The 24,300-nt window shown below is 40.4% G+C and overlaps 1 protein-coding gene across 1 annotated transcript; it reads right to left on the reverse strand.

Moving 5' to 3' along the window:
• Positions 1–5,670: 5,670 nt before the first annotated feature.
• PPIF (peptidylprolyl isomerase F) lies at positions 5,671–24,100 on the reverse strand. The gene is made up of 6 exons (XM_089682516.1): positions 23,907–24,100; positions 15,500–15,530; positions 12,117–12,205; positions 11,151–11,247; positions 10,107–10,182; positions 5,671–9,157 (listed from the first exon to the last, which is right to left on the reverse strand). The coding sequence occupies exons 1-6, from the start codon at positions 24,066–24,068 to the stop codon at positions 9,022–9,024; spliced, it is 591 nt and encodes a 196-aa protein (XP_089538642.1). The 5' UTR covers positions 24,069–24,100; the 3' UTR covers positions 5,671–9,021.
• Positions 24,101–24,300: the final 200 nt, after the last annotated feature.

Genomic DNA, 24,300 nt, shown 5'->3' on the forward strand with positions numbered 1-24,300 from the left:
AACTTTATAGCCCTGTTGTTTTATGTACATTGTACACTTACTGTAATTTGTATTGTATACTATGAGCCAAGATCTGCACAAAGGCTCTGTTTTGTATTTTTACGAAAGCTTTACCTCTAATAAAAAGAGTAAAAATAAAATACAGCTAAACCCAGTAGGGGTTTGTACCAGAAATCCTTGACAAAGTAGTGCCCAGATCGATGTCCACCTATATTTGAGGTTCATAATGATACCCCTTCCCTGCATCTGTTTAAATATTTCAGCCAGACAGAGGATAGGAAATTACTGTAACATCTCCAATGTACATCTTGTATAGCTCATCCAATTTATATCTGCTGGCAAGAGGGACGAGGACAATGAGGTTACTGGAGCTTTTTGAAAAACTTAAAGTGGAACTGAAATAAAATAGTGAAGATTAGCTATGTTATAAGTAGCGATGAGTTGAAATGCCCTGGGCTGTTTGAGCAGGGTTCAACAAAATTCAAAGTTTGGATGCTAAATTCGAGCCCCATTGAAATCAGTGGGAGCTGAATATGTCAAATTAAAAAAGCCAAATTTTAGACTAATAGACAAGGAGGCGAAATAAATAGCATGTGTGTGGGCACTGCCCTGGGAAACAAGAATCATTGCAAAAACATTTTTTAAATCCATTCAACCATGAGCATTGTTTTTTTTTTTTTATATGCTTCAATTGAAACAATAAAAATGTCAATTTCTGTCAAATACCATGCTGGGGGTGTCCCAATCCCTAGTGCAAAAGGAAGCATCTCTTTGGAGGTGTGGAGACTCCCCTGCGGACATTTTCCAAATTTTTTGGTCCTGCCCACGTATTCAAACCTTGTGGACAGATGTCCTCCACTTCATTTGCTCAGTCACCACAATTTCTATCTCCTCAATGGTGTCCGTTTGCCTACTGGGTCTCCGTTATATGTCCCCCTCCTGCCTTACCCAACCCCCGGGGGGGGGGGGGGATTTGTGGGGAACTTGTTCTTGGTACTCTTTGCGATATGGTCCAATATACTCATTAGGCTCCCAATCTCTCTAATGTTATTTCTTGAATGTTTCCAAATGACTATTTCTGATTGTTTCCAATCCCACAGAGTATACTCCTGCCCTCAACACTGAGGATTGTTTGGATTCAGCTGGACTATGGGTGTTAAATGTAGTTGTCTGGTTTTTTTTTTTTTTTTTGGTTTTTTTTGTGTGTTGGGAAAAATTCTCCAAGGCTATGTTTTTTGTAACTTTTATTTCATAAAAAAATTAAGAAAAAAAAAAAGGTGCATCTCTGATATACAGAAAGTGCTATAGCAGCACTGACAATTATAAAGGTAAAAAACGTTTTAAAATTGCTGGCAAATGACTTTGACAGCTTCACTTTTTTAACCTCCCTAGCGGTCTGATTATGTCCATATTTCTGTGCTCAAAGCACAGGTACATTTTTTTGCATGGAAATCTGTTTTTTTTTTTTTATTGTAGGCCTGTAATTTTTAGGAATAACTCACTGAAATCTGTCCGAACAAGAGTCTAGTAAACATCCTGGGTATGTTAAAATTTTAAACACAAAATCATAAATTTAATAAATAATCATAAAAAATATAATATTTTTAATTCAATAATAATCAAACCAAAAACACTGAAATTTGAAATATAGCGCCAAGTTCGCACATCACTGAGCAAAGTCGCAAAATCGTTTTCAGGTGTCTGATGACAAATTTCCCCACAAATCATTATCACTCAATTCTGCAAGTAGTTCTGATTTACTATCGCTGTTCTCTAGCTGGTCTAAAACCGATTTTAACCTAAAGGGATGCTTTTTGGACGCCATGGACTTTTCTCAGTTTCTAGGCAGAAAGAACAGTCAAAATGTAGGCAGGGTCCAGGACAAAGCACTAGGGACAAAATGTATGTGAAATGGTTTGATACAGTAATGTTTTACTATGTTATTTTAGTGAATGTCACTTTTTGTTCTTTTCAAATTTCCCGCCATTCCGTCCCTGTACATCCTAACGCTCGCAGGGGACGGAACCCAGATGACAGATGCCGGCATCCACCGGAGGACATTACAGGGGACACCGCAGGAAGGACATCGCGGGAGCACAGGACAAGGTAAGAGAAGAACAAATCCCAGGGCAGCACCGCATGGTAACCCTGAGTGTAGCTCGGGGTTACCACTTGTGGTACTGAAACTTTACCCCGAGCTACACTCGGGAATACCGCCAGGGAGGCTATACAGCCTACAGATCCCTCCAAAGAGCTACTGTCTATTTTTGGGGACCTTTGGAGGGATTGGTGTGCTTTTTATTTTTTTTTTTAAAGCTGGCAATGAATATCATTTGCAGGCAATTTAAAATGTAGGATTTTTTTCTTTGGAAATATCATTTTAGTTGAAGCACATCAGGGGAAGGGGGCATGTGGACTGTGGACTGTGGCCTGAACCATACCAAACCACAATATCAACATGGGGGGCAGGTGCCTTGCCATGACCAGTGACCATATTTTGGCAGTGATGTCACTAGTAAACCCACCCCTTTGATTAAAAAGAAAAAGGATTTGCCATGAAGTAATTGGTTCCTAGGGACACTTCCTTATGAACCAGTGACAGGGGGAATCTGTCATATATAGAAGCAGTAGAAACAATTCTATTGTATACATGATGCACGGCTACTGCCGAAAAGGACAACGGACACACAAACAACCAAAGTTCAGACGGACCTGTTGGCCAATCAAAATTTATAGGGAACATCTGCAAACCTTTATTGTGCCTCATCAGTCCCTTAAAAGATTTGCCTTTGTCTGGAATTCCTTCTGAAAAATAGCAGTGAGCTTCTTCATATATTCCTAGGCAATCCTGTTCTATAGCCTCAGAATCTAAGAAACTGCTGTCACTGACTGCTAGTCTCAGGAGATTTTGTTGATGTTACTACCTTGCTGGACACTTTGACATGAGAAAGCAAAAGCCCTGACTTTATCAAGATGACAGCCACAACAGAAAGACAGATAAAGTCATGGCATGTCAGTAAGGAGGGAAAGATCAGTTGCAGGGAGACCACAGGCAATACTGACAAGTACTCCTTTGGCTCTGCCTGCCTATTTTTGAGCATAGCTGCCAAAATTCAGCTATAGAATGAAATGATGATTTCTATCATCTCCAATTGGCAGTTTAAATAAAACGATCAAGAAACCTAATGTTTTAACTAAATTATTAATGGCAGCCCACACAATTCTTCATGATAGGTGTACTTCATGCACACACTATTTATTGCAGCTCACTTTTTCTCAACTCCATCTTCCAGTTTCTTTTAACCTAGATAGTCTCAGGCTTAGTACCCCATTCCTTTCCAGCCAAAATGTAGAACCCTTCAGCCCCAGAAACTGAATTTCCAATCCTGTATTTTAAATCGCACTGCTCTGGCCAAATAACCTGCAATTATACAAATTCTGGACCGTCACATAGTTTCTAAATGTCTTCTCATATATTCCACCACTCTCATTGAACCAGCATATACATGCAGAATATCTTTACACATTTTAAAATTTATTTCTCACACACCACATTCAAATCTCATACAGTATTTTAATATACAGTTATACTCAAAAGTTTGCATAACCTGGCAGAAAGCATGAAATGTTGGCATGTATATTGAAAATATGATTGATTATGGCAAAAAAACAAACAAAGCTGTCTTTTAATGATAGTGATCATATAAAGCCATTTATTATTGCATAGTTGTTTTGGCTCCTTTTCAAATCATAATAATGTTAACAGAAATCGCCCAAATGGCCCTGATCAAAATGTTTACATACCATTGAAGGTTTGGCCTTGATATGCACTGAGCAGGCTAGAGACTGAGCCATGGGGAGCAAAAAGAACTGCCAAAAGACCCGTGTAACAAGGTATTGAAATTTTATAAAGAAGGAAAAAGGATATAAAAAGATATTTAAAGCCTTGAATATGGCAGTCAGTACTGTTCAAACACTTAAAAAGTGGACAATTCAGAGATCTCTTGATACCAAGCCAAAGCCAAGTAGACCAAGAAAGGTTGCAGCCACAACTGCCAGAAGAATTGTTTGGGATACAAAGAAAAACCCACATAACCTCAGGAGCAATAGAGGCTGCTCTGGAAAAAGATGGCGTGGTTGTTTCAAGGAGCACAATAGGATGATACTTGAACAAAAATGAACTGTATGGTCGAGTTGACAGAAGCCTTTACTGTGCCAATGCCACAAAAAAAGCCTGGTTAAAATATGCCCGACAATACCTTGACACACCTCACAGCTTCTGGCACACTAATTTGAAGTCACAAGACCAAAATAGAGCTTTATGGTCACAACCATAAACGCTGTTTGGAGAGGGGTCAACAAGTGGACAAGAGTACCATCTCCACTGTGAAGAATGGTGGAGGCTCACTCATGTTTAGGGCATCTTTAGGCTAAAAGGTGAAAATTAATTGCAAGATGAATGCAGCATGTTATCAGAAAATACTGCAGACCACTTCCATTCTTCTGTATGAAAGCTGTGCATGGGATGATTTTGGCTTTCCAGGACAACAATGACCCTAAGCACAAGGAAGTTGACCCTCCAGTGGTTACAGCAGAAAAACGTGAAGGTGAGTGAGTGGCCATCAGTCTCCTGACCTTAATATCATCAAGCCACTCTGGGGAGATGTTAAACGTGCAGTTCATGCAAAATAACCAAGACTTTGCATGACATGGGAGGCATTTTGCCAAGAAGAATGGGCAGCTATACCACCTGCAAGAAATATTACAAAAAGACTGCATGCTGTCATTGATGCGAATGGAGGAAATACACAGTATTAAGAATGAAGGGTATGCAGACTTTTGAACAGGGGTCATTTAATTTGTTGCCATGTTTTGTTTTAGGATTGTGCCATTCTGTAATGGCCTACAGTCAAATATAAATCCCATAAGAAAAGAAATGTTTTTTGCCTGCTCACCTTCTTTAAAAATTATACTGTATATTACAATTTCTAGAATGGTATGCAAACGTTTGAGCACAACTGTATTTATGAAACCCAACCACTCATCACCAAAAGTGGTAGTAAAACTCTTGTTTTATATTTTTACCTACAGGCAAGCTTATATTAAAGCTTACTGTAGGTAAAATTAATATCTCCTAAAATGTTCACCATTTAGGAGATAGTCTACAGCGCAGCAGCCAGTGACATCACCGTCACATGAGCTCTGAAGGAATGGCATAACCATGCTGTTTCTTTAGAGATGACCAGGTGAAGATGGAAGCCCCATCAGTGGGGACAGTGCGCCGCTGGAGGGCTTCGTTCTAAGGAAAGTCTTTCATAATGTACTAGTACTCGATGCCTCCTAGCACATTATGATATTTTTTTTCTGTTCAAATGAGTTAACTACCACTTTAATCTGGATATTACATAACACAGCAGATCTGCAGTATTCCAACAAAAAAGTCAGTTCTGACCAGGGGCAGACTGACAACTCATGGGGCCCCCGGGCAATAGGGGAATCATGGGGCCCGTGTCCTTGCCCAAATTCAAAAAAGCCTATGAGAAAAAAAAAAAAGTAACAGGGGCATCTCATGGGGTCCCCTACTGACCCCAGGCCCTCGGGCAGTGCCCGGGTTTCCAAATGGTCAGTCCACCCCTGGTTCTGACAAAAAAAAAAATAATCAAACATTGCTACTTTGTAATAAAACATGTTTTAATGTGCAAGAGTTGTAAACATTTTATAAACAAAAAATACCAAATTATAAAGAAACCTTTGCATGACAAAAACAATATATTAGTACCACACGTGTCATAGTAAAACCTGCATAGTTAAATACTTCTTATCGAATTCTCAGAATAGCAGCTCATAAGGCTTTTTGATTTTCAGGTTTCTAACTTTGAAGTGTTTAGACAAACCCTTTTTATTTATTTTTTAATTGTCATCAAATCTGCATGTAATCACAGTCTGTATTCAAAAATAAATGTAATGCTAAACTATATTTCTATGATAATTCCATTTTGTGCTCAGGAAGCTAAATTTCCTGTGCAGTGATGGGGAGTAAACTGAATTCTACAAGCATGAAAGTCTGTTGTGAACTCTGTGTTCATGTGCACAGCATAGGATGACAGCTCAGGCAGGAGGCCCCCTGAAAACTGCACGACTGCCAAAGCTTGCATATGTATGTACTCCACTTTGCATAGGACATTACAAATAACATAAAAAAAACTATACGTATGGCTTGTTCTCCATATTAAACACATTTGTATATTGCATGTACCTTTACAGAGATCCTATGAACAAAAGAAATATGAACTGCCATTCTGGCTTGATTTTAAAAATGTGCCAAGATGGTATGGAGGGCAGACTTCAATGGCTGCATTCTTGTTCCACAGCACTGACTCACTGGACAGGACAGACAAAAGGGTGGGGATAACACCGCAAGATACCATACCTATGCCAGCAATTGCAGTTACCATATTTCACTTCAAAAAAGCGCTCTCACTTTCAGGAAAAATAAATTACTATTTAAAATGGCTGATTTACAATTTTCATGTTGATGGAGCAAAACTCTTGTAATTGTGTGTATTAAAAAAAATGCATGTCAGCTAGAAATCCCATTTGGCTGTTTACATCTTTGCATTGTAGTTTAGTTTGAAAAACAAAAGAAAAAAAAAAAAAGGGGGGGGGGGTTGATTTGCTAAAACTGGGGAGTGCAAAATCTGGTGGTGCTCTGCCTTGAAACCAATCAGCTTGCATTTTTTTTTTTTTTATCAAAGCTTAACCACTTGCCACCCAGCCACCGCATATAAACGGTGGCAGGGCGGCACTCGTAGGCAAAAGCACGTTTTTAAAACGGCTGCCTTCAAAACAGGTAGAGGGAGCGCGCGAGGCGCGAGCGCGCCCGCCCTACCTGTCCCGCGGGTGTCAGCCGATGGGTCACGGACGGTTTTTACCGTCCGTTTTCCCGCGATTGAAGGTGATCGCTGACACAGAGCAGGGCTGCATTGTTTACACACAGCCTTGTTCTGTGTCAGTTCTCTGACAGCTTGTGAGAAGCTGCAGAGTTTCTCTCCCTCAATCAGCTCCCCCTCCCTCCCCCCCATCCAGTACACACCCCCGCCCCCTAGTAAAACACTCCCCTTACACAGCAAATTCTAAAAATGTTAACCCCTTCCTCCCCAGTGACATTAGTACAGTTTCAGTGGTTTTTTTTCACTGATCACTGTATTAGTGTCACTGGGGATGTCAGTGACCCCAAGTCAGTCCCCCCCCGTGTCAAAATGTCCGCCGCAGTCCCGCGGTCCTGCCATAAGTCGCTGGTCGCCAAAAGTCGCTGATCGGCGCCATTATTAGTATAAATAAAAAATTAAAAATTCCAGTATCTTTCCCGCCATTTGTAAACGCTATAACTTTCACGTAAACCAATTAATTTACAAGTATTGGGATTTTTTTTTGCAAAGAGATGTCGCAGAATGCATTTTGGCAGAAATTTGACTAAATTTGATTTTTGCATTTTTTTTTTTACTGGACATGTTTTATAGCAAAAAGTCCAAAATATTGTTTTTTTTCCCTCAAAATTGTCAGCCTTTTTTTATAGCGCAAAAAATAAAAACCGCACAGGCGATCAAATACCACCGAAAGAAAGCTCAATTTGTGGGAAAAAAAAAAAAAAAAATGATGTAAATTTCATTTATGTACCGTATTGCATGACCGCGCAATTGTCCGTTAAACTAGCGCAGCGCTGTATAGCAGAAAAATGGCGTAAATTGCAGTATCTATACCATAGTTTGTAGACGCTATAACTTCCACACAAAGCAATCAATATACACTTATTGGGATTTTTTTTACCAAAAACATGTAGCAGAATACATTTTGGCCTAAATTTATAACCAACTTTGGAGTTTACATTTTGGCCTAAATTTATAACCAACTTTGGAGTTTACTATATAATTTTTTACAGCTGAAAGTAAAAAATATTGTTTTTCTTCAAAATTTTTGGCCTTTTTTGTTTATAGCGTGAAAAATAAAAAGCGCACAGGTGATCAAATTACACCGAAAGCTCTATTTGTGTGAAAAAAAGGACGTAAATTTAGTTTGGGTGCAGCATTGCATGACCGCGCAATTATCAGTTGAATTAGTGCAGCGCCAAGTAGCAAAAATAGGCCTGATCATTAAGGGGGGTAAATCCTCAGGGGCTCAAGTGGTTATGTGAACAAGCTGAAGCCAATTGGCTACCATCCACAGCTGAAGCAGATTTTTCACTCCCCAGTTTTGGTAAATCAAACCCAAAGTGAAACTTACATGTGTGTTACCATGCATCCAGTATGTATAAATGAAAATCCAGCCTTAAATGTAACATGTAGGTCCCCTGGAAAAGTTGCTTGTTAAATATGATGCCTTGGAGCACAAGTACATCTTCATGGCCCAATACTTGTAATAGCAAGTGATAGGTAGTTACAATGCTTCTTTTTTAATGGTCTTGTTCAGGTCTGCCCTTATATCAAATTAGGCAAGATGAGTTCTAACGGAGTTAAGTGAACGCTGATCACCGGGAGCAAAAAAAGAAAAAAAAAAAAAAAAACAAAAAAAAACACAGTATGACAGCTTTGAGGTATTCATCATTGAGTAAGGGAAAAATGATTGTTTTTCACATTAGAGGAACATTTCTAAGCAATTCATGCTATCCAGCCTGGCAAACATTTTGGGGGAAAAAACCCCCACAACATCAAATCACAATGCAAGCACAACCATGCTTATCCAGTGTTAAAAACATCAGACAATCCAGTAGTCTTGATCAGTGTTGACAGTCATCGCTTTCTGCTCACAATGAGCAGAGTCATTTTATGCTACAGGAAGGCAGGAAGAGGTAAACAATGTAGTACCAAGGTTAGTCTTTCACTTTAGTTTTATATTGGTTCTTATGGCTCTGAGAGCAGAAATCACATTTCTCGATCCCTGATAAGTAGCACTGCATCTGCTTGCTCAGATGTGGACAAGAAATTCACAGCTGCCAGACACATTTATAAGAAGGAAGAAAGAAGATCATGAAAGTTCTCCACAATCTGCAATAACAATCTTTTTTGTAGGGCGACCATTCTTCTGTCCACAACTTTCAATTTTCTTCACTACATCATAGCCTTCTTTTACACAGCCAAATACCACATGCTTCCCATCCAGCCTAGCAAAAAGAATAACAGTAATGATTACTATACACCATTTTGCAAAATACTCATTAACATTGTTTAGAACATGCAATAATGATATGCTGCCTTGTAGATCAAATCAATGGCCACAACCAAAATATATTAGTATTCAATACACGTCATCTATACCCTCGAAATTCAGCTATGAAGATTAAATCATCACAAATTTATTCAGCAAATATATCAACAGATGCAATGGTATACCGTGGTAAAAGTAGGTGCATGCATGGTCTCAGAAGCTGTTATTGCCCTTTTTATATCTATATATTCATAGAAGCCATACTACTGCTTTATGAATGAAATACGATTGATAAAATAGAGGGGGAAGGACATTTATTCGTCTGTTTGTCCTCCATTCTTAGATTCGGTTTCATTCATAGAAGCTGAAATACAGCTGCTATGAATGGAGCAGCTTGGCAGAAAAGGCGGGCATAACCTCTTATTTGTAATAATTCCACTGCACTGGGAGATTATGACAGCAAGGTTGAGTGGGGTAGCATGAACAGAAGATGATTTCAACTAACAGAAGGGGGCACATCCTACTGACTCTAAGTTATGTCCCTTGCACTTTTTTTTTTATTTCTATTTTGGCTGCACTTAGGCCCAAAGACATTCTCTCTGCGCCCTAAAAATGTAAACAGATGCCAGTCTTCAAGACCACATAACTTTCATTGTGTTGGCGAGTTACTTCCATAGACTCATTCATTTAATAGTAACAATGGAACATGGTATGCGTTAAGTAGCATACTATATATTACAATATGGTAGCTTGTAATGGTTTGTATTGTATGACCACAATATAATAGAACTTTTACTAGCAGTCTATTTATTTTATAGTTTATTATTTTACTTTTATGGTTTATTAGATTGTAATGATGTGTGCTTGGTTTTCATTCTTTTATACTCAAAAGCTCAGACACTCACCATCCAGTTTTTGTTGTGCAGATAAAGAACTGGGAACCATTTGTGTTTGGCCCTGCATTAGCCATTGAGAGAATACCTAAATAAATTACAAAAAAAACAAAACAAACTTAGAAAGATCTGCAAAACGAGAGCATTATAGAAAAAAAAAAAAAAAAAAAAAAAAAAAGACAAAAAGAAAGGCAACCGGAAATTACTGTACAGCAAAAACGCATCAAAAAAACCACAAAACAAATTTATGTATAGAAATATATACAATACACATGTAGAAAATAAAATAAGTAGTGGTTAGTATTAGACTGGCAAAGAATAATTTTGGATCGGATATAAAAGATGACAAGCACAAAAAGTAATCTGGAGCGAAAAAAGTGGATCTGTTGCGCAAAAGCCCAGGATGGCAGACACAGCTGTGCATGGGCCATGTTATTAATTATAGGTACTTATATGGCGCCGTCCATTTATGCAGCACTGTACATATATATTGCATTCACATCAGTCCCTAACCCTCAAGGGGAGTACAATCTAAGGTCCCTAACTCACATTCATACATACACATACTAGGGCCAATTTAGACAGGATCCAATTAACCTACCAGCATGTCTTTGGAGTGTGGGAGGAAACTGGAGTACCCGCAGGAAATCCAAGCAGGCACAGGGGGAACATGCAAACTACAGGCATGTGGTGCCGTGCTTGGGATTCAAACCAACAACCCTAGCACTGCCAGGCGGAATTGCTAACCATTTAGCCACTGTGCTGCCTGTGTCATGGAATGTGACACTTTTGGCGTGGGCTACACAGAGAATTCCAAATCACTAGCATTCTCATACAATAATCTACCAAATTAAAATCTGCAAAACACACACACACACACACACACACACACACACACACACACTTCACCCTGTTAGCTACTTGTACCTCCAGAACTGTTGGTATATAGCACAAAATTACAGAGCCATTTATTATAAACTTGAATCGCAGAGGGAGCAATGCAAATCATTTGAGGACATACATATTGCTTTGTGTGTGCACAACAGATGGGCTTACCTGGCCCTGTATGTTTTAGTATGAAGTTTTCATCAGGGAAGCGACTTCCATAAATAGATTTCCCGCCAGTTCCATTGTGATTTGTAAAATCTCCACCCTATGAGGGAAAAAAAAAAAGCCCCAAAAAAGTTTAATCCAAACATTTGTAGAATTATATAGTCAAAACAGTTTAAATTGACAAGGATAATAATACAATCCTTCTCTCTTCCACACATCTAAATTTAGCCTCCTTTAGGGCTAAGTTTAGATGTGTGGCTAATTTGCTGCACCTCTGACAAAGCGATCTGTAACATTTTTAAGAGGTATTTGATAGGTGGTGAGGAGGAGATATGAAGCCTTGTCACTTCCTATTTTATCCCTATAAATGGCACACCAATGCTCCACAACTGCAAGCATTACACAGTTGAGGAGCATTTCTGCTGCATCCCTATTTGTTTACGTGGCTTGTGTTCAGCAGCGATACGATCCACAGAACATATCAGGGGCAATAATGTTTGCCATGGACTCGAAGTGAAGCCATGGCATATGAATTCCCTGTTAGTTACTTTTGCAGCTTAAGAGGGTGTGACTCAACAAAGTTTTTAACACACCCTAAAAACAAGTCTAGGAGGAGCCCTAACTTGGCACCAGAGGATGCATAGGAGGTTAGTATGGGATGCACCAGGGATTGGGTGCTGGACAGGCATGTAATAAGTAGGTTTTTTTGTAAAGTGCTGTCACAAACACTGAGCATTCTTCTCTAAGAGGAGAAACCAGAAGGTTGACCTTCAGTGTGCAATATCTTTCTGATCCTTTCATTGTGCAATCAGAAGCTGGTGGAGGAGAAGGGACTACAAAAGAAGAAATTTAGTAGCTTTTTTTTTTTTCTATAATTAAACGTAGTTACAATGATTTTGTGGGTGTCAAATGTTAAAAGCGGGTCAGAGTAAAACGAGGTGATCATTGCTGCCCAAGGCTAACACATACCTGGCACATGAAGTCAGGAATTATTCTGTGCAAAGTGGAGCCTTTATAACCAAAGCCCATATCTCCAGTGCACAACAATCGGAAATTTTCTGCAAGAGGAAAGATTAAACACTCAGTTCTTAAACTAGTTTTTGTGTAGAGCAAACCACACAACAAAACATATGCATCTAAAATGAGTAACAATGAACAGGAAATGTCCATAAAGTAAAAAGCTTTAAATAGAAACCGGACAAACTTACGGATACGTAAAAACCTTAAGATTTAAAAGGAAACCCACACAACCATAGGGAGAAGATGCCTTGCAGACTAAGTTCTTGCAGGGAAATTAACCCAAAAACCGACCTGCAAGGCCAGACTGTCACTTGTAAACATTGTTTTTAATCAAAAAGAGTTAGCATTGAAATTGATATAAAAGTATCAACATCAATGCTGCCAAAGACTTGTGTTGTAAATATTCAGTCATAGGAATAGATAAAGTCTCTGCAATATAGCATACAGAGAAGCAATATATCATGCATACAACTGGCAAAAAATAAAAAAATAAAATGCAAAAACCTAAACCATTCTGTGCCATCTCAAATATAGGGATATTAGGAATTTAGTAGTACCCTGGGACATACAAGATTACAAATGAATATAGCTGAATACATCAGATCAGGGCTGCAGATAAGGCAGTATATTATACTTCACCTATCCATCCTGTTGGCTGCAGCTGCTACCTGGCACAGGAAGATTGGTATCAGGATGGAGAGTGGGTGGGCCAGTAAATATGTAATATTTACCAGCTCGCTTTGTCCTCAATGAACAAGTGAGCAATTAGTGCCAATCAATCACTCGTATTCATTTATAACTGAAGCATAGTAGAAGGTTTACCATGCTTTGGTCTGAATGAACAGGAAGCCTCTGTACAGAGCACTTCTTGTTCATTCCCACTCCAGTGCAGCAGAGGCTGCAGAAAAGGGACTGTGTCCTCAGTCCCTTTCTCGGTCTTAAAATCAAGACATCAAGGTCTGTTTAGACCTCTGATACTTCACCAATGCCCCCAACAGGCCTATTAAAAATAAATAAGGGCTTGCTCACACATGCTTTGCTCTCTGAAGAGCAACCTGCATTCAGATCCCTTTTCATGGAGCATTTGACAGGTAGTGAACAGGTGCTCTATCGCTTCCTAAACCCCTGCTATAATCCCTTCAGCCCCACACTAGCATGCCATAGCTGCATGCATTGTATGTGGCTGCAGAGCGCCATTTTTGTGTTTGACGGGGGTAAAATTCCTGCCACAAAGCATCGCAACGTTGGGTCCTAATTTGACAGTTGTGCAGGTGTGGGTGGGTGGCCCCAAATGCACACAGTCTGTGTTTGCAGCTGTACACCTGCACCCACATGCCTGTCAAATTAAGACCTGCGGCTGTGTTCATACAGCTGCTGCATCCCCACAGTGTAATACAGGCTGCCTGCACACAGCTCCAGGTGGCTCCAGCCACATAAGCTGCCAATTCCTCATTCAAACAGAGCTTTGTTTATTAACCTAATAACTTATTCTTTTAGATTTACCAGGAATTTTTAAGTTCTGTTGTGTTTGTGTCCATTAATAATGATTTTAGTGTATTTTTAGCAAAAATATAGTTTTGATATTCACTTGGGGTGGGGTGTAAATGTCAGAAATGTCAGTGATTTCCAACAGCAGCTCCATATCACACCCAGTGGCATCCCGAGGCAGGTGTGGGGGGGTGCGGTCCGCACCGGGTGACACTGGACCCGCTCCATGAAAAGGTAAGTTGTAAAGCAAGCCGGTTTCAACCGGGACCTGCGCAGTTGCTTCAGGGGGGACATATCTACATGGGAGACACATCTTGCCGCTACACCGGACCCGCTCCAAGAAAAGGTAAGTTGTAAAGAAAGTCGACGATCCCCGCAGGATGGATCAGATCTGTAGATTGAGCATAATGGATTGGAGTCCGATCCATTATGCAGATCCGATCCATTCAGCAGGGATCGTCGAAGGGGGTGTCACCAAGTTTTACCGTACTGGGTGACACCAACCCTAGGGACACCTCTGATCACACCTAAACATAGAAGAGCCAAATGTTCAAAAGTAAGACCTGCATCTAATAATGGACAGTAGGTGCACATACCCCATGAAAAAATATTTTAAGTAACAGACAGCATGGATTCTTAAAAAACAGAAGTTTGTCAAACAAATCTGATTTCATTTTTTTTTTTTTGAGGCGGCAAGCAAAACCTTAGACAAAGAGTGGCTGTGGACGTGGTATACTTGGATTATGCAAAGGTGTTTGACACACTTGGCTAAGGTAAAAGTCTACAGGCTTGGGAAAATCAGTTTGTAAATCTATAGAAAACTGGCCAAAAGTTCGTATTCAAAGAGTAGTGGTTAATGATTCATACTCTGAATGGTCTACTATTGTCAGTGGTGTACCCCAAGGTTCAGTGTTGGGACCCTTACTTTAACATATTTATAAAAGGATATAGGGTCTGGGAATAAAAGAATAAAAATCCTATTTTGAGAGAGATATCGAGAGAGATCATTTTACCCCTGTACAAATCATTAGTAAGAACTCATCTGGAATATGCAGTTCAGTTTTGGGAACCAATTCACAAAAAAGGATAAAAATCGGGGAACTGGAGAAAGTGCAGAGAAGGGCAACTAAACTCATAAGAGGCATGGAGGAGCTCAGCTATGAGGAAAGATTAGAGGAACTGAATGTATTCGCTCTTGAGAAGAGGAGATTAAAAGGGGAGATATAATCAACATGCATAAATACATAGGTGGTCCATATAGTGAACTCAGTGTAGCTATTCACTTTAAGGACATCACAGAGGACAAGAGGGCACTGTTTATGTCTGGTGGTAGAGAGAATTATTCTTCAAACACAGAAAGGGTTCTTCACAGTAAAAGCAGTGAAAAATGTGGACTAAGACACCTTCAAGAGTTGGTTCCCACCAGCTAAACTAATTTTTTTTTTTTTTTAAACAAAGGGCTGGTTTATTTCCTAAAATGTACACAATAACTGAATACTAATAGTTATAGGTAAAGTTGATCCAAGGAATATCCAATTGCTTCTTGGGTATCAGGAAGGAATTTTTTTACCCTGCTGGAACAAATTGGATCAAGTTTCATTAGGTTTCTTTTGCCATCCTCTGGATCAACTGTGGGTATAGGATTGTATAATTATTCCCCCCCCAACCTGCTTTTATTGGTTGAAATAGATGGACATGTGTCTTTTTTCAACCAAACTATGTAACTATATTTTCTGAAACTCTTTTCCAGCAACCTCTGTCAACATAGATCAGTTTCCTATATGGGAGTATTTTATCATTATCCAGTTTCCATTGTTGTGCAATTAAATTTAATAAGCACTTACCTGCAGTTTTTGGTGTGACATCATTTCTCAACTGAAAGAAAAAAAAAAAACTATTTAACTGTTTATAATCTAAAAATATAGAATTTAAATCTAAAATACACTTCCAAGCACAACATTATTAGGAGTATGCACCTGTGTATGTCAGCAATATAAGAAAGAATACACTTTCAAATACATCATGGATAAAAGACAAGTGTAGAAGAAGGTATACATTTACAGCAGCAGTATTATGCACCATTACTTTAGTTCTGTGTCTTGAAAACATGTGACTGCAGCAATTATAAACACTGAGAATGCGGTAGCATGTTTGAACTTGACTTCCTGTCCTGTATCCTGCAGATTTCAATAGACATACAGTGCTACATAGCACACTAACCTTTACCACTTGTTTGACCTGCAAATGTACTTCAGGACTTGTATAAAACAATCCTCCATATTTTGGAGGTTTGCTCAGACAGATCTGAGTGTATAATCCCAAGGATGTACAGTACTGCCTGTGGTATACGCACTTTACGGAAGTACTATGTTCACTACAATGTCTGCAGCCCAACATGTCACTGGGGCATAGCTAGAATAGGAGAACTTGAGCAAGAGATCATTTAATCGGCTGCCAGACCATTCATTATTTAAACAGAATTTGGCTTATTTAAGAATCTAAATGTTAAAACGTAAGCAATCATAACTGTGCAAGCTTACTAAGGAGATGTTAGTATTTTCCCCAATTTAGCTTTAGGTTAGGTTCACACATGTGAGACTGCATTCTTCATGCACTCTAACTGAAGCCTATGGGGCTAAAAGTACATATTGTTATTAGAAAGAACACCTGTATTTGCCCTCCCCCCCACCCAAGAAGCAAGGAACAGAAATATACAGGTGTGGACCAACCTCATAGAATAGAAGGTTATCCTACTGCTGTGCATTGCCATATATTGACCAATGTGTGCAATATCACAGAGGTGTGCACAGAGACCTACTGTCTGACTATACGGTACATGCTGTCTAATGATCATACAAGTTTCCATAAATGATCGACTTTTTTTCCCTGATCAATCTCCCCCAATGTGATTAAATCAAGCGATAGTTGACACTCTATTTGATTGATATCACACAAGAGGAGGTAGATTTCTATTGATAGTTGGAAGATACGATCATCTTTATGAAAAAAAAAAAAAAAAAAAAAAAAAAAAAAAAAAAAGCATCTCAGAGTCACTGATCGATTCAAAACTAACAAACTATACATTTCCATCCTGGTTGATCGACTCAGTTTACTCAAACTGGAAGTAATGCATAATCAACTGCTTGATGGTTTGATTGAATCTTACAACGACCAGATAAAAAGCAAAGCGTTATGGCAGCCATAAACTTCTAAGCATGCATTGTAGTCAGTAGATCAGCCAGTTGATGGAACTACAACCATCAGACTTCAGATGACCTCTCGCCCATGACTTAGCAAGCCGATGAGTCGAACACAAAGTAAACAGGACTAAATAATTGGGCATCATTTACCATACAACTAGAATTTTAAAACGGATTTAAGATGCTTGGCTCAAGCCCAGTCATGACAGGTTCTGCTTCCGGTCCCATTGAGACTCCTGTGTCTCCAGTGTTAAACACCAGAGTTACCTGGCAAGTATATACAACGTTTATGCATCCAGGGTCAGTTTTCTTGTGTTATACTGTATGTGTTAAGCCATCTAAGACTGGGATAAACTGTCCTGGGATGCCAAAATGTATATTCTGTGTAAATGAGAGCAGGGCCCACTGATCCCTCCTGTATTAAATTGTACAGTGTTTCGTTATGTTGTAAAGCACTGCGTAAACTGTTGACGCTATATAAATCCTGTATTATGATAAAAATGCAGCTGAATTTATTTGGAAGCCGCTAAATGTTCATTTAGAAATAGCAAAGAATTTACATGCTTCCAGGTGCATTTAGATATACATTGCAAAATCCGCCTGGACACTGGTGTTTTAATTCATGGTGCATGGAGCCCAATTCACAAAAGCCATGACCCTTTCTGTGAAAAGTCCTATGTGGGACCTATCATCAGCAGGTCAAAAGACAAGCATACGTCACTCTCTATATTGCCAAGAACGTATGCAATCAGAGGTGTTAACTCGATGTGTAGACTGAACACAAATATGAAGCAGTCACTCTGAAGGAGCATGGGTAACCACATTTCCAGTATTACAGGTAAAACAGAATTATAAAACATTTCCTTAGAAAGATGAAATGGTTTTTGTTGGATCAAGTCCCGATGTTTTCAAATCCAAATCTATTACGTGACAAAAATGCTGACTCAAGAGGGAAGTTCATCATGAAGTATCACTGAACACACCCACAACATTGCTGACTACCTGCTACAGCTACCAGGATTTCTGTATTACACCTTGTCTGTAAATAAAGGCAGAGCAGATAACTCGATCTATAGACTTTGTCAATATTAAAACGCCTGATTTTTGGATTAAGGTTTTAGTAGAAAATAAATCTGATCCTCTATCAGATGGATATGCTATGGGGTGTGATTTACCAACACTGAATGAAGGGAAAAACAACATTTCAGGAGTTGGGGATTATTCTGAAAACTTAGCTGCTATAACACAAATGCTGCAGGGTTTATAACCAGACCTGTCTGTGCATATTGTCTGATTATGCCAGCAATTGTGAAATACAACTAAAATCTTGCCCTGTATATACTGTATGTATATTATTTCAGTTACTTATATAGCGCCGTCAATTTATGCGGCGCTTTACATATATATTGTACATTCACATCAGTCTCTAACCCTCAATGCAAACTCGAAGCAGGTGGTGCCATGGTTGGGATTCGAACCAACAACCCCAGTGCTGCCAGGTGGAAGTGCTAACCACTTAGCCACTGTGCTGAGAGATATATATATATATATATATATCACGAAGTGCCTGCTCCTCTAAATAATGCTCTGAGTCAGGATTGCCTGCTGCCGCTGTGTGCCAGGATGCCCGCTGCCGCTGTGTGCCAGAACTACCTGCTGTGTGGATTACATGCCGTGTACTGAGGGCTGTCGTTGCCTGCTGCTGGGAGCCAGAAAGAACCCCTGCCAGAACTGTGAGTGTCCATACCCCCGTTTCCCCTGCCTGAACTGTCCGTGCCCCCCCCCTTACTTTTCTCTGCCTGGACTGTCTGCGAGCCCCCCCATTACCCTCCCTAGACGCTGAGGGGTTTATTTACTAAAGCTGGAGAGTCCAAAATCAGACTCCCTTCTGCATAGAAACCAATCAGCTTCCAGGTTTCATTGCCAAAGCTTCATTGAACAAGCTGAGGTTAGAAGTTGATTGGTTTCTATGCAGAAGGGAGTCTGATTTTGGACTCTCCAGCTTTAGTAAATAAACCCGAGAGTCCCCATGAGCCTGCTGTTGTCACTAGAGAGCTGTGTGGGGGCTGTGCTGAGGTCAGACCGCCCCAGCCAAGATCCCACTGAGTTCCCGTGAGCCTGATGTTGTCCCTAGAGAGCTGTGTGGGGGCTGTACTGAGGCCAGACCCCACAGCCAAGATCCCACTGAGTTCCCGTGAGCCTGATGTTGTCCCTGGAAAGCTGAGCCCCGTGAGGGTCCCTGTCTACTGATCGAGTGTTCCTAGAAGCCACCGGCTGCTGAGAGTCTGCAAGCCGCTTACCTTGAGTGTCCCTAGAAGCCGCATGTTGCGGAGTGCCATGACCTGCCCCTATTGTGTGCCCAGATTACCCTTGCATGAACTGCTCCTATTGCGTGCCCAGATTACCCTTGCCTGAACTGCCCCATTGCGTGCCTGGATTATAGCTACCTGGCCTGGCCACGAGTGCTGGAGCCAATCGCTACCCGAAGCGCCCTATCGTGGGCCGGATTACAATTATTTTGGGCTCCTCCCCTCTCTTCTCCTTTTTGGCACCTGGATGCTGCCTTCCATATTTCAATAAAGTTTTGTGTGTTTACCATCTTCTTTGTGTGTTCTGTCCTGCCTACGCTCCGTTACAGTAAATAAATTACACACACACACACACACACACACACACACACACACACACACACACACACACACACACACACACACACACACACACACACACACACACACATATTGGGACAGCGACACAATTCTAACATTTGTGGCTCTATACACCACCACAATGGAGTTGAAATGAAACTAACAAGATGTGCTTTAACTGCAGATGGTCAGCTTTAATATGAGGGTATTTACATCCAAATCAGGTGAACGGTGTAGGAATTACAACAGTTTGCATATGTGCCTCCCACTTGTTAAGGGACCAAAAGTAATGGGACAGAATAATAACCATAAATCAAACTTTCACTTCTTAATACTTGGTTGCAAATCCTTTGCAGTCAATTACAGCCTGAAGTCTGGAACGCATATACATCACCAGACACTGGGTTTCATCCCTGGTGATGCTCTGCCAGGCCTCTACTGCAACTGTCTTCAGTTCCTGCTTGTTCTTGAGGCATTTTCCCTTCAGCAAGTGAAATGCATGCTCAATCGGATTCAGGTCAGGTGATTGACTTGGCCATTGCATAACATTCCACTTCTTTCCCTAAAAAACTCTTTGGTTGCTTTTGCATTATACTTTGGGTCATTGTCCATCTGCACTGTGAAGCGGCGTCCAATGAGTTGTGAAGCATTTGGCTGAATATGAGCAGATATTATCTAAAGAGTTGACATCAACAGATTCCAAATGCAAATAGCATGAATGAAATGAACTCTGGACCTTTTATCTGCTCATTGTAATTGGGATAATGAGGGAATAACACACACCTGGCCATGGAACAGCTGAGAAGCCAGTTGTCCTATTACTTTTGGTCCCTTAACAAGTGGGAGGCACATATGCAAACTGTTGTAATTCCTACACCGTTCACCTGATTTGGATGTAAATACCCTCAAATTAAAATTGACAGTCTGCAGTTAAAGCACATCTTGTTAGTTTCATTTCAAATCCATTGTGGTGGTGTATAGAGCCAAAAATGTTACAATTGTGTCGATGTCCCAATATTTATGGACCTGACTGTGTATATGTATATATATATATATATATATATATATATATATATATATATATATATATATATATATAAAAATACACACACACACACTTTATATAATTGCTGACAGGGATTACACACGCACACACCATCTCGATTTTCAGTTAAGTGGGAACTTCACATGCAGCCTGCAATATTGCTCAAAGAGTATGGCGGTGGAACAAAAGTTTAAACCTGTTAAATGGCACAAAAGGAAAAAGTTATCATGCCTGGCTAAAATATAAGTACAGAAAACTGCTAAGCAACCCCCTTTTTTTTTTAAAGATGTGTTTGGTTGTTTGAACCCAAGCTGAAAGCAACAACAAAGCTGAACAGTTTTGAAAAGGGTGACCCAAGAACTGCAGATGACGCCTTGAGAACAGATGGGGAGACATCTTCCTGTCCTTGATGGCACCTTAACCATGCTATGTGTTCTTCAACTTGCTGATTTTCTTCAGCTAACAAAACGCAGTTAATTACTTCTCTCCCCACTGCACAGAGACTATCAACTCACAGATGGACAATGTATGTGAACCACAGATAAAAAAAAAAAAAAAAAAAAAAAAAAAGGGGAGGACACTGTTTGACTCAGATTAGGAAGAAGAGGAACAGGAGGCGCCAGACTAAGTGCAGTATATTGATAGGTATAAAAACACTCACAAGAACAAAGATAAAATTGAGCGCATTTGTTTAGAGCATATGACCACTCTCCTCCGTCCTGTAGGGTACCGCCGGGCATGTCAGAGTGACAGCTCAAGCCGTGGGTGTAGTAGAGGGAATCTCCCGGGGGTGTATGGATAGGCATCTGTAACCCAGAAATGGCCACACAACCAGCGTGGAACGCACCGGCGGAGGCGAAGTCACCAGAAGTCGGAGGGTCAATAGAGAGATCTCAGGAACACAGAACAGGCTACGCGCTCTGAACCTCTAGCTCCTTCTATAGGCCTGATAATGCTAGGGTTAGAAACTGCTTAAATAGAGCATGTATTCATCATGGGACAGCAAAGCTCAGCTAAACTTAAAAGGAATAGTGCAATGTCACATTACAAGCAGTTTTTTGTCCGGAAAGGGCCATGTATAAAGACAGCAATGCTAAAAACAGGATATCATAACAAGAGTATGCTCAAATTCATACTTCATAATTTAAAAATAAAATATTAAATACATTTACATAAAGTCATATACTTAGCAAACATTAAAAAAAAAATCAAACATTCATAAAAAATTGCACTGAGATATATAGGACATGTATATATAACTGGGATATGACAATGATGGCGCAAAGCACTGCAATGTATGTTTGATGGCACCTTAACCATGCTATGTGTTCTTCAACTTGCTGGGTTTTCTTCAGCCAACAAATGCAGTTAATCACTTCTCTCCCTGCTGCAGAGACTGTCCATCAACTCACAGATGGACAATGTATGCAAACCACAGATCCACAGATAGAAAGAAAAAACAAAAAAACAAAAACATTATCACCTTCTAGCATCATCACAGTTTTAGGACACTGTTGGACTCAGATCAGACATCTCATGGGTGGGCCATCATCTCATTTTTACCCCACGAATGCAAAACGTAGGAGAATACCATATGAGAAAGTGTGGCATCAGAGATCTGGTTACCAGGGGTGATAAATGACACACACTGGAACCCCAACCTATCCAAGAAAAAGGGATTTCGTGAACCGCCAACCTATCCAATAAAAAGAGGTTTCGTGAACCGCCAACCTATCCAATGAAAGGGGTTTCGTGAACTGCTAACCTATCCAATGAAAGGGGTTTCCTGAACCTCCAACCTATGCAACAAAGGGGTTTCCTGAACCTCCCAAATATGTGCACACAGGTTAAAGACAGCTTGACTGGTGCGTAGGGTCTTTTATAAAAAGGGAGACAGAACAATTACACTACAAATCAAAACAAGTGGGTTAGACAGGCCCTGCTCACAAGAGCTTACAATCTAACAGAAAATAGCCAGAACCTTATTGGGCCAGTGATTTAGGTCCGTTATCAAACTAGTCACGACAAGTTTCTAGCTGTGTTCACTGCGCAGAGAACAACAATTAATGACACTGTCATCTCTGAACACCTGTAATAAAAAGCAAAGACACATGCAAACACCATGACATTATGTGTGCACAGGTAGGTACCTTCCCAAGTGGCTTATCATTCAATTACTAACTGAAACTCATCATGCTAAAGTTCCAAAACACATCAGAACTACTTGAATACTTCAATACACAGTATAATAATAATAATCATAATAATAAGGATCGGTATGTTGGAGCATCCAGACGCCACGTCCGAGGGCCAGCATCCGGACGCCACGTCCGAGGGCCAGCATTCGGACGCAAGTGAAAGTCACACAAGTGAAAGTCGTTGAAATTCACCAGCCAGCAAGTTCCCTCCTGGCAGGAAGTCTACAGACTCTCATTGCCCAGCACACACCGCACTAAGGTCACCTTGCTGGGCTCACTGTACAAACAGATCTGTAATAACAAGCACATGAGCAGCTCCGACAACATGCAGCATGACCTTGAGACAGGACATGTTACATCAGATATTAGCAGTACAACGACCCCTCATGCTACATCGGGTTCATGGCTCTAGTCACATGACACCCTAAAGTCACTCATCCCTATTAAGAGTTTACTATTATAATACCCTGATGGTAGGTTAGTGCCAACGAAGACTCCTAAACCAACATTAGTCTCCTGTTTATTTGAATTAGATCTCATACAATCAAACTCTACAGATAAAGATCAGTCTCCTATTAAAAAAAAAAAAAAAAAATCACGAATGAATAAAAAACCAAAAAGGAAGTCAACAAGGCAGTTAAGACATACAGTGATCACACCATCAATAATAAGAACAATAAGGATAATAATTATACCCCCCTGATATTGCTCAGCTCAATAATGATGATGATGGTGGGCGGTGGTCCCCTGGTATTGATCATCTCAATAATAATAATGAAAGGTGATCCTCCTGGTATTTATCAGCTCAATAATATTAATGATAGTGGTCCCCCTGGTATTGATCAGCTTAATAATAATAGTAATGATGGTGGTCCCCCTGGTATTGATCAGCTCAATAATAATAGTAATGATGGTGGTCCCCCTGGTATTGATCAGCTCAATAATAATAATGATGGTGTTGGTCCCCCTAGTATTGGTCAGCTGTGATGTACACAAGCCGGTGGTGGTGACAGGTGTCCAGAGATATGCCGGTAGTGGTGTGTAGGCCCGGCGTTCTGACAGCTCTGACACCCGGACTTCCTGCACCGATCACTCTTGAGTGCTGCCAACAAGTCACAGAGAACTCATTGCAACAAGTCATTAGCAGCAACACTTCTCACCTCCAACACGATCCTCCCCAGAGGCTTGTTGTCCGCCGTGACATCCAGGTACACCAGGGGGTTTTCCTTGGCAGAATCCTCGGAGGAGCTACAGGCTCTCCATGCGGTGATTGATCCGGTCCGGCAGCCCCGGAGGATTAGCCTACTAGACAGAGCCAGCATGATGTGTTAGTGCGTGTCCATAGAGTGCCCTGCACAGCATATATACACACAGCGTACAGCGACACCGGCGGCCGCAGGAGGAAGTGCAGGGACAGGCGGGAGGAATGTTTCCACACAGAGGAGTGCACATGGAACGTGCCGGGTACACTGTACACTGAGGATGGATAGTAAGTAGCGCACATACAATTCTCATGTCTCATCTGGAGCCAATGTTCCAACGTGTGCATGTCAT

The sequence above is a fragment of the Staurois parvus genome, unplaced genomic scaffold (assembly GCF_062004578.1).
Source record: "Staurois parvus isolate SC_StPar_1 unplaced genomic scaffold, SC_StPar_1.0 ptg000291l, whole genome shotgun sequence".
In the NCBI taxonomy this organism is placed as follows: domain Eukaryota; kingdom Metazoa; phylum Chordata; class Amphibia; order Anura; family Ranidae; genus Staurois; species Staurois parvus.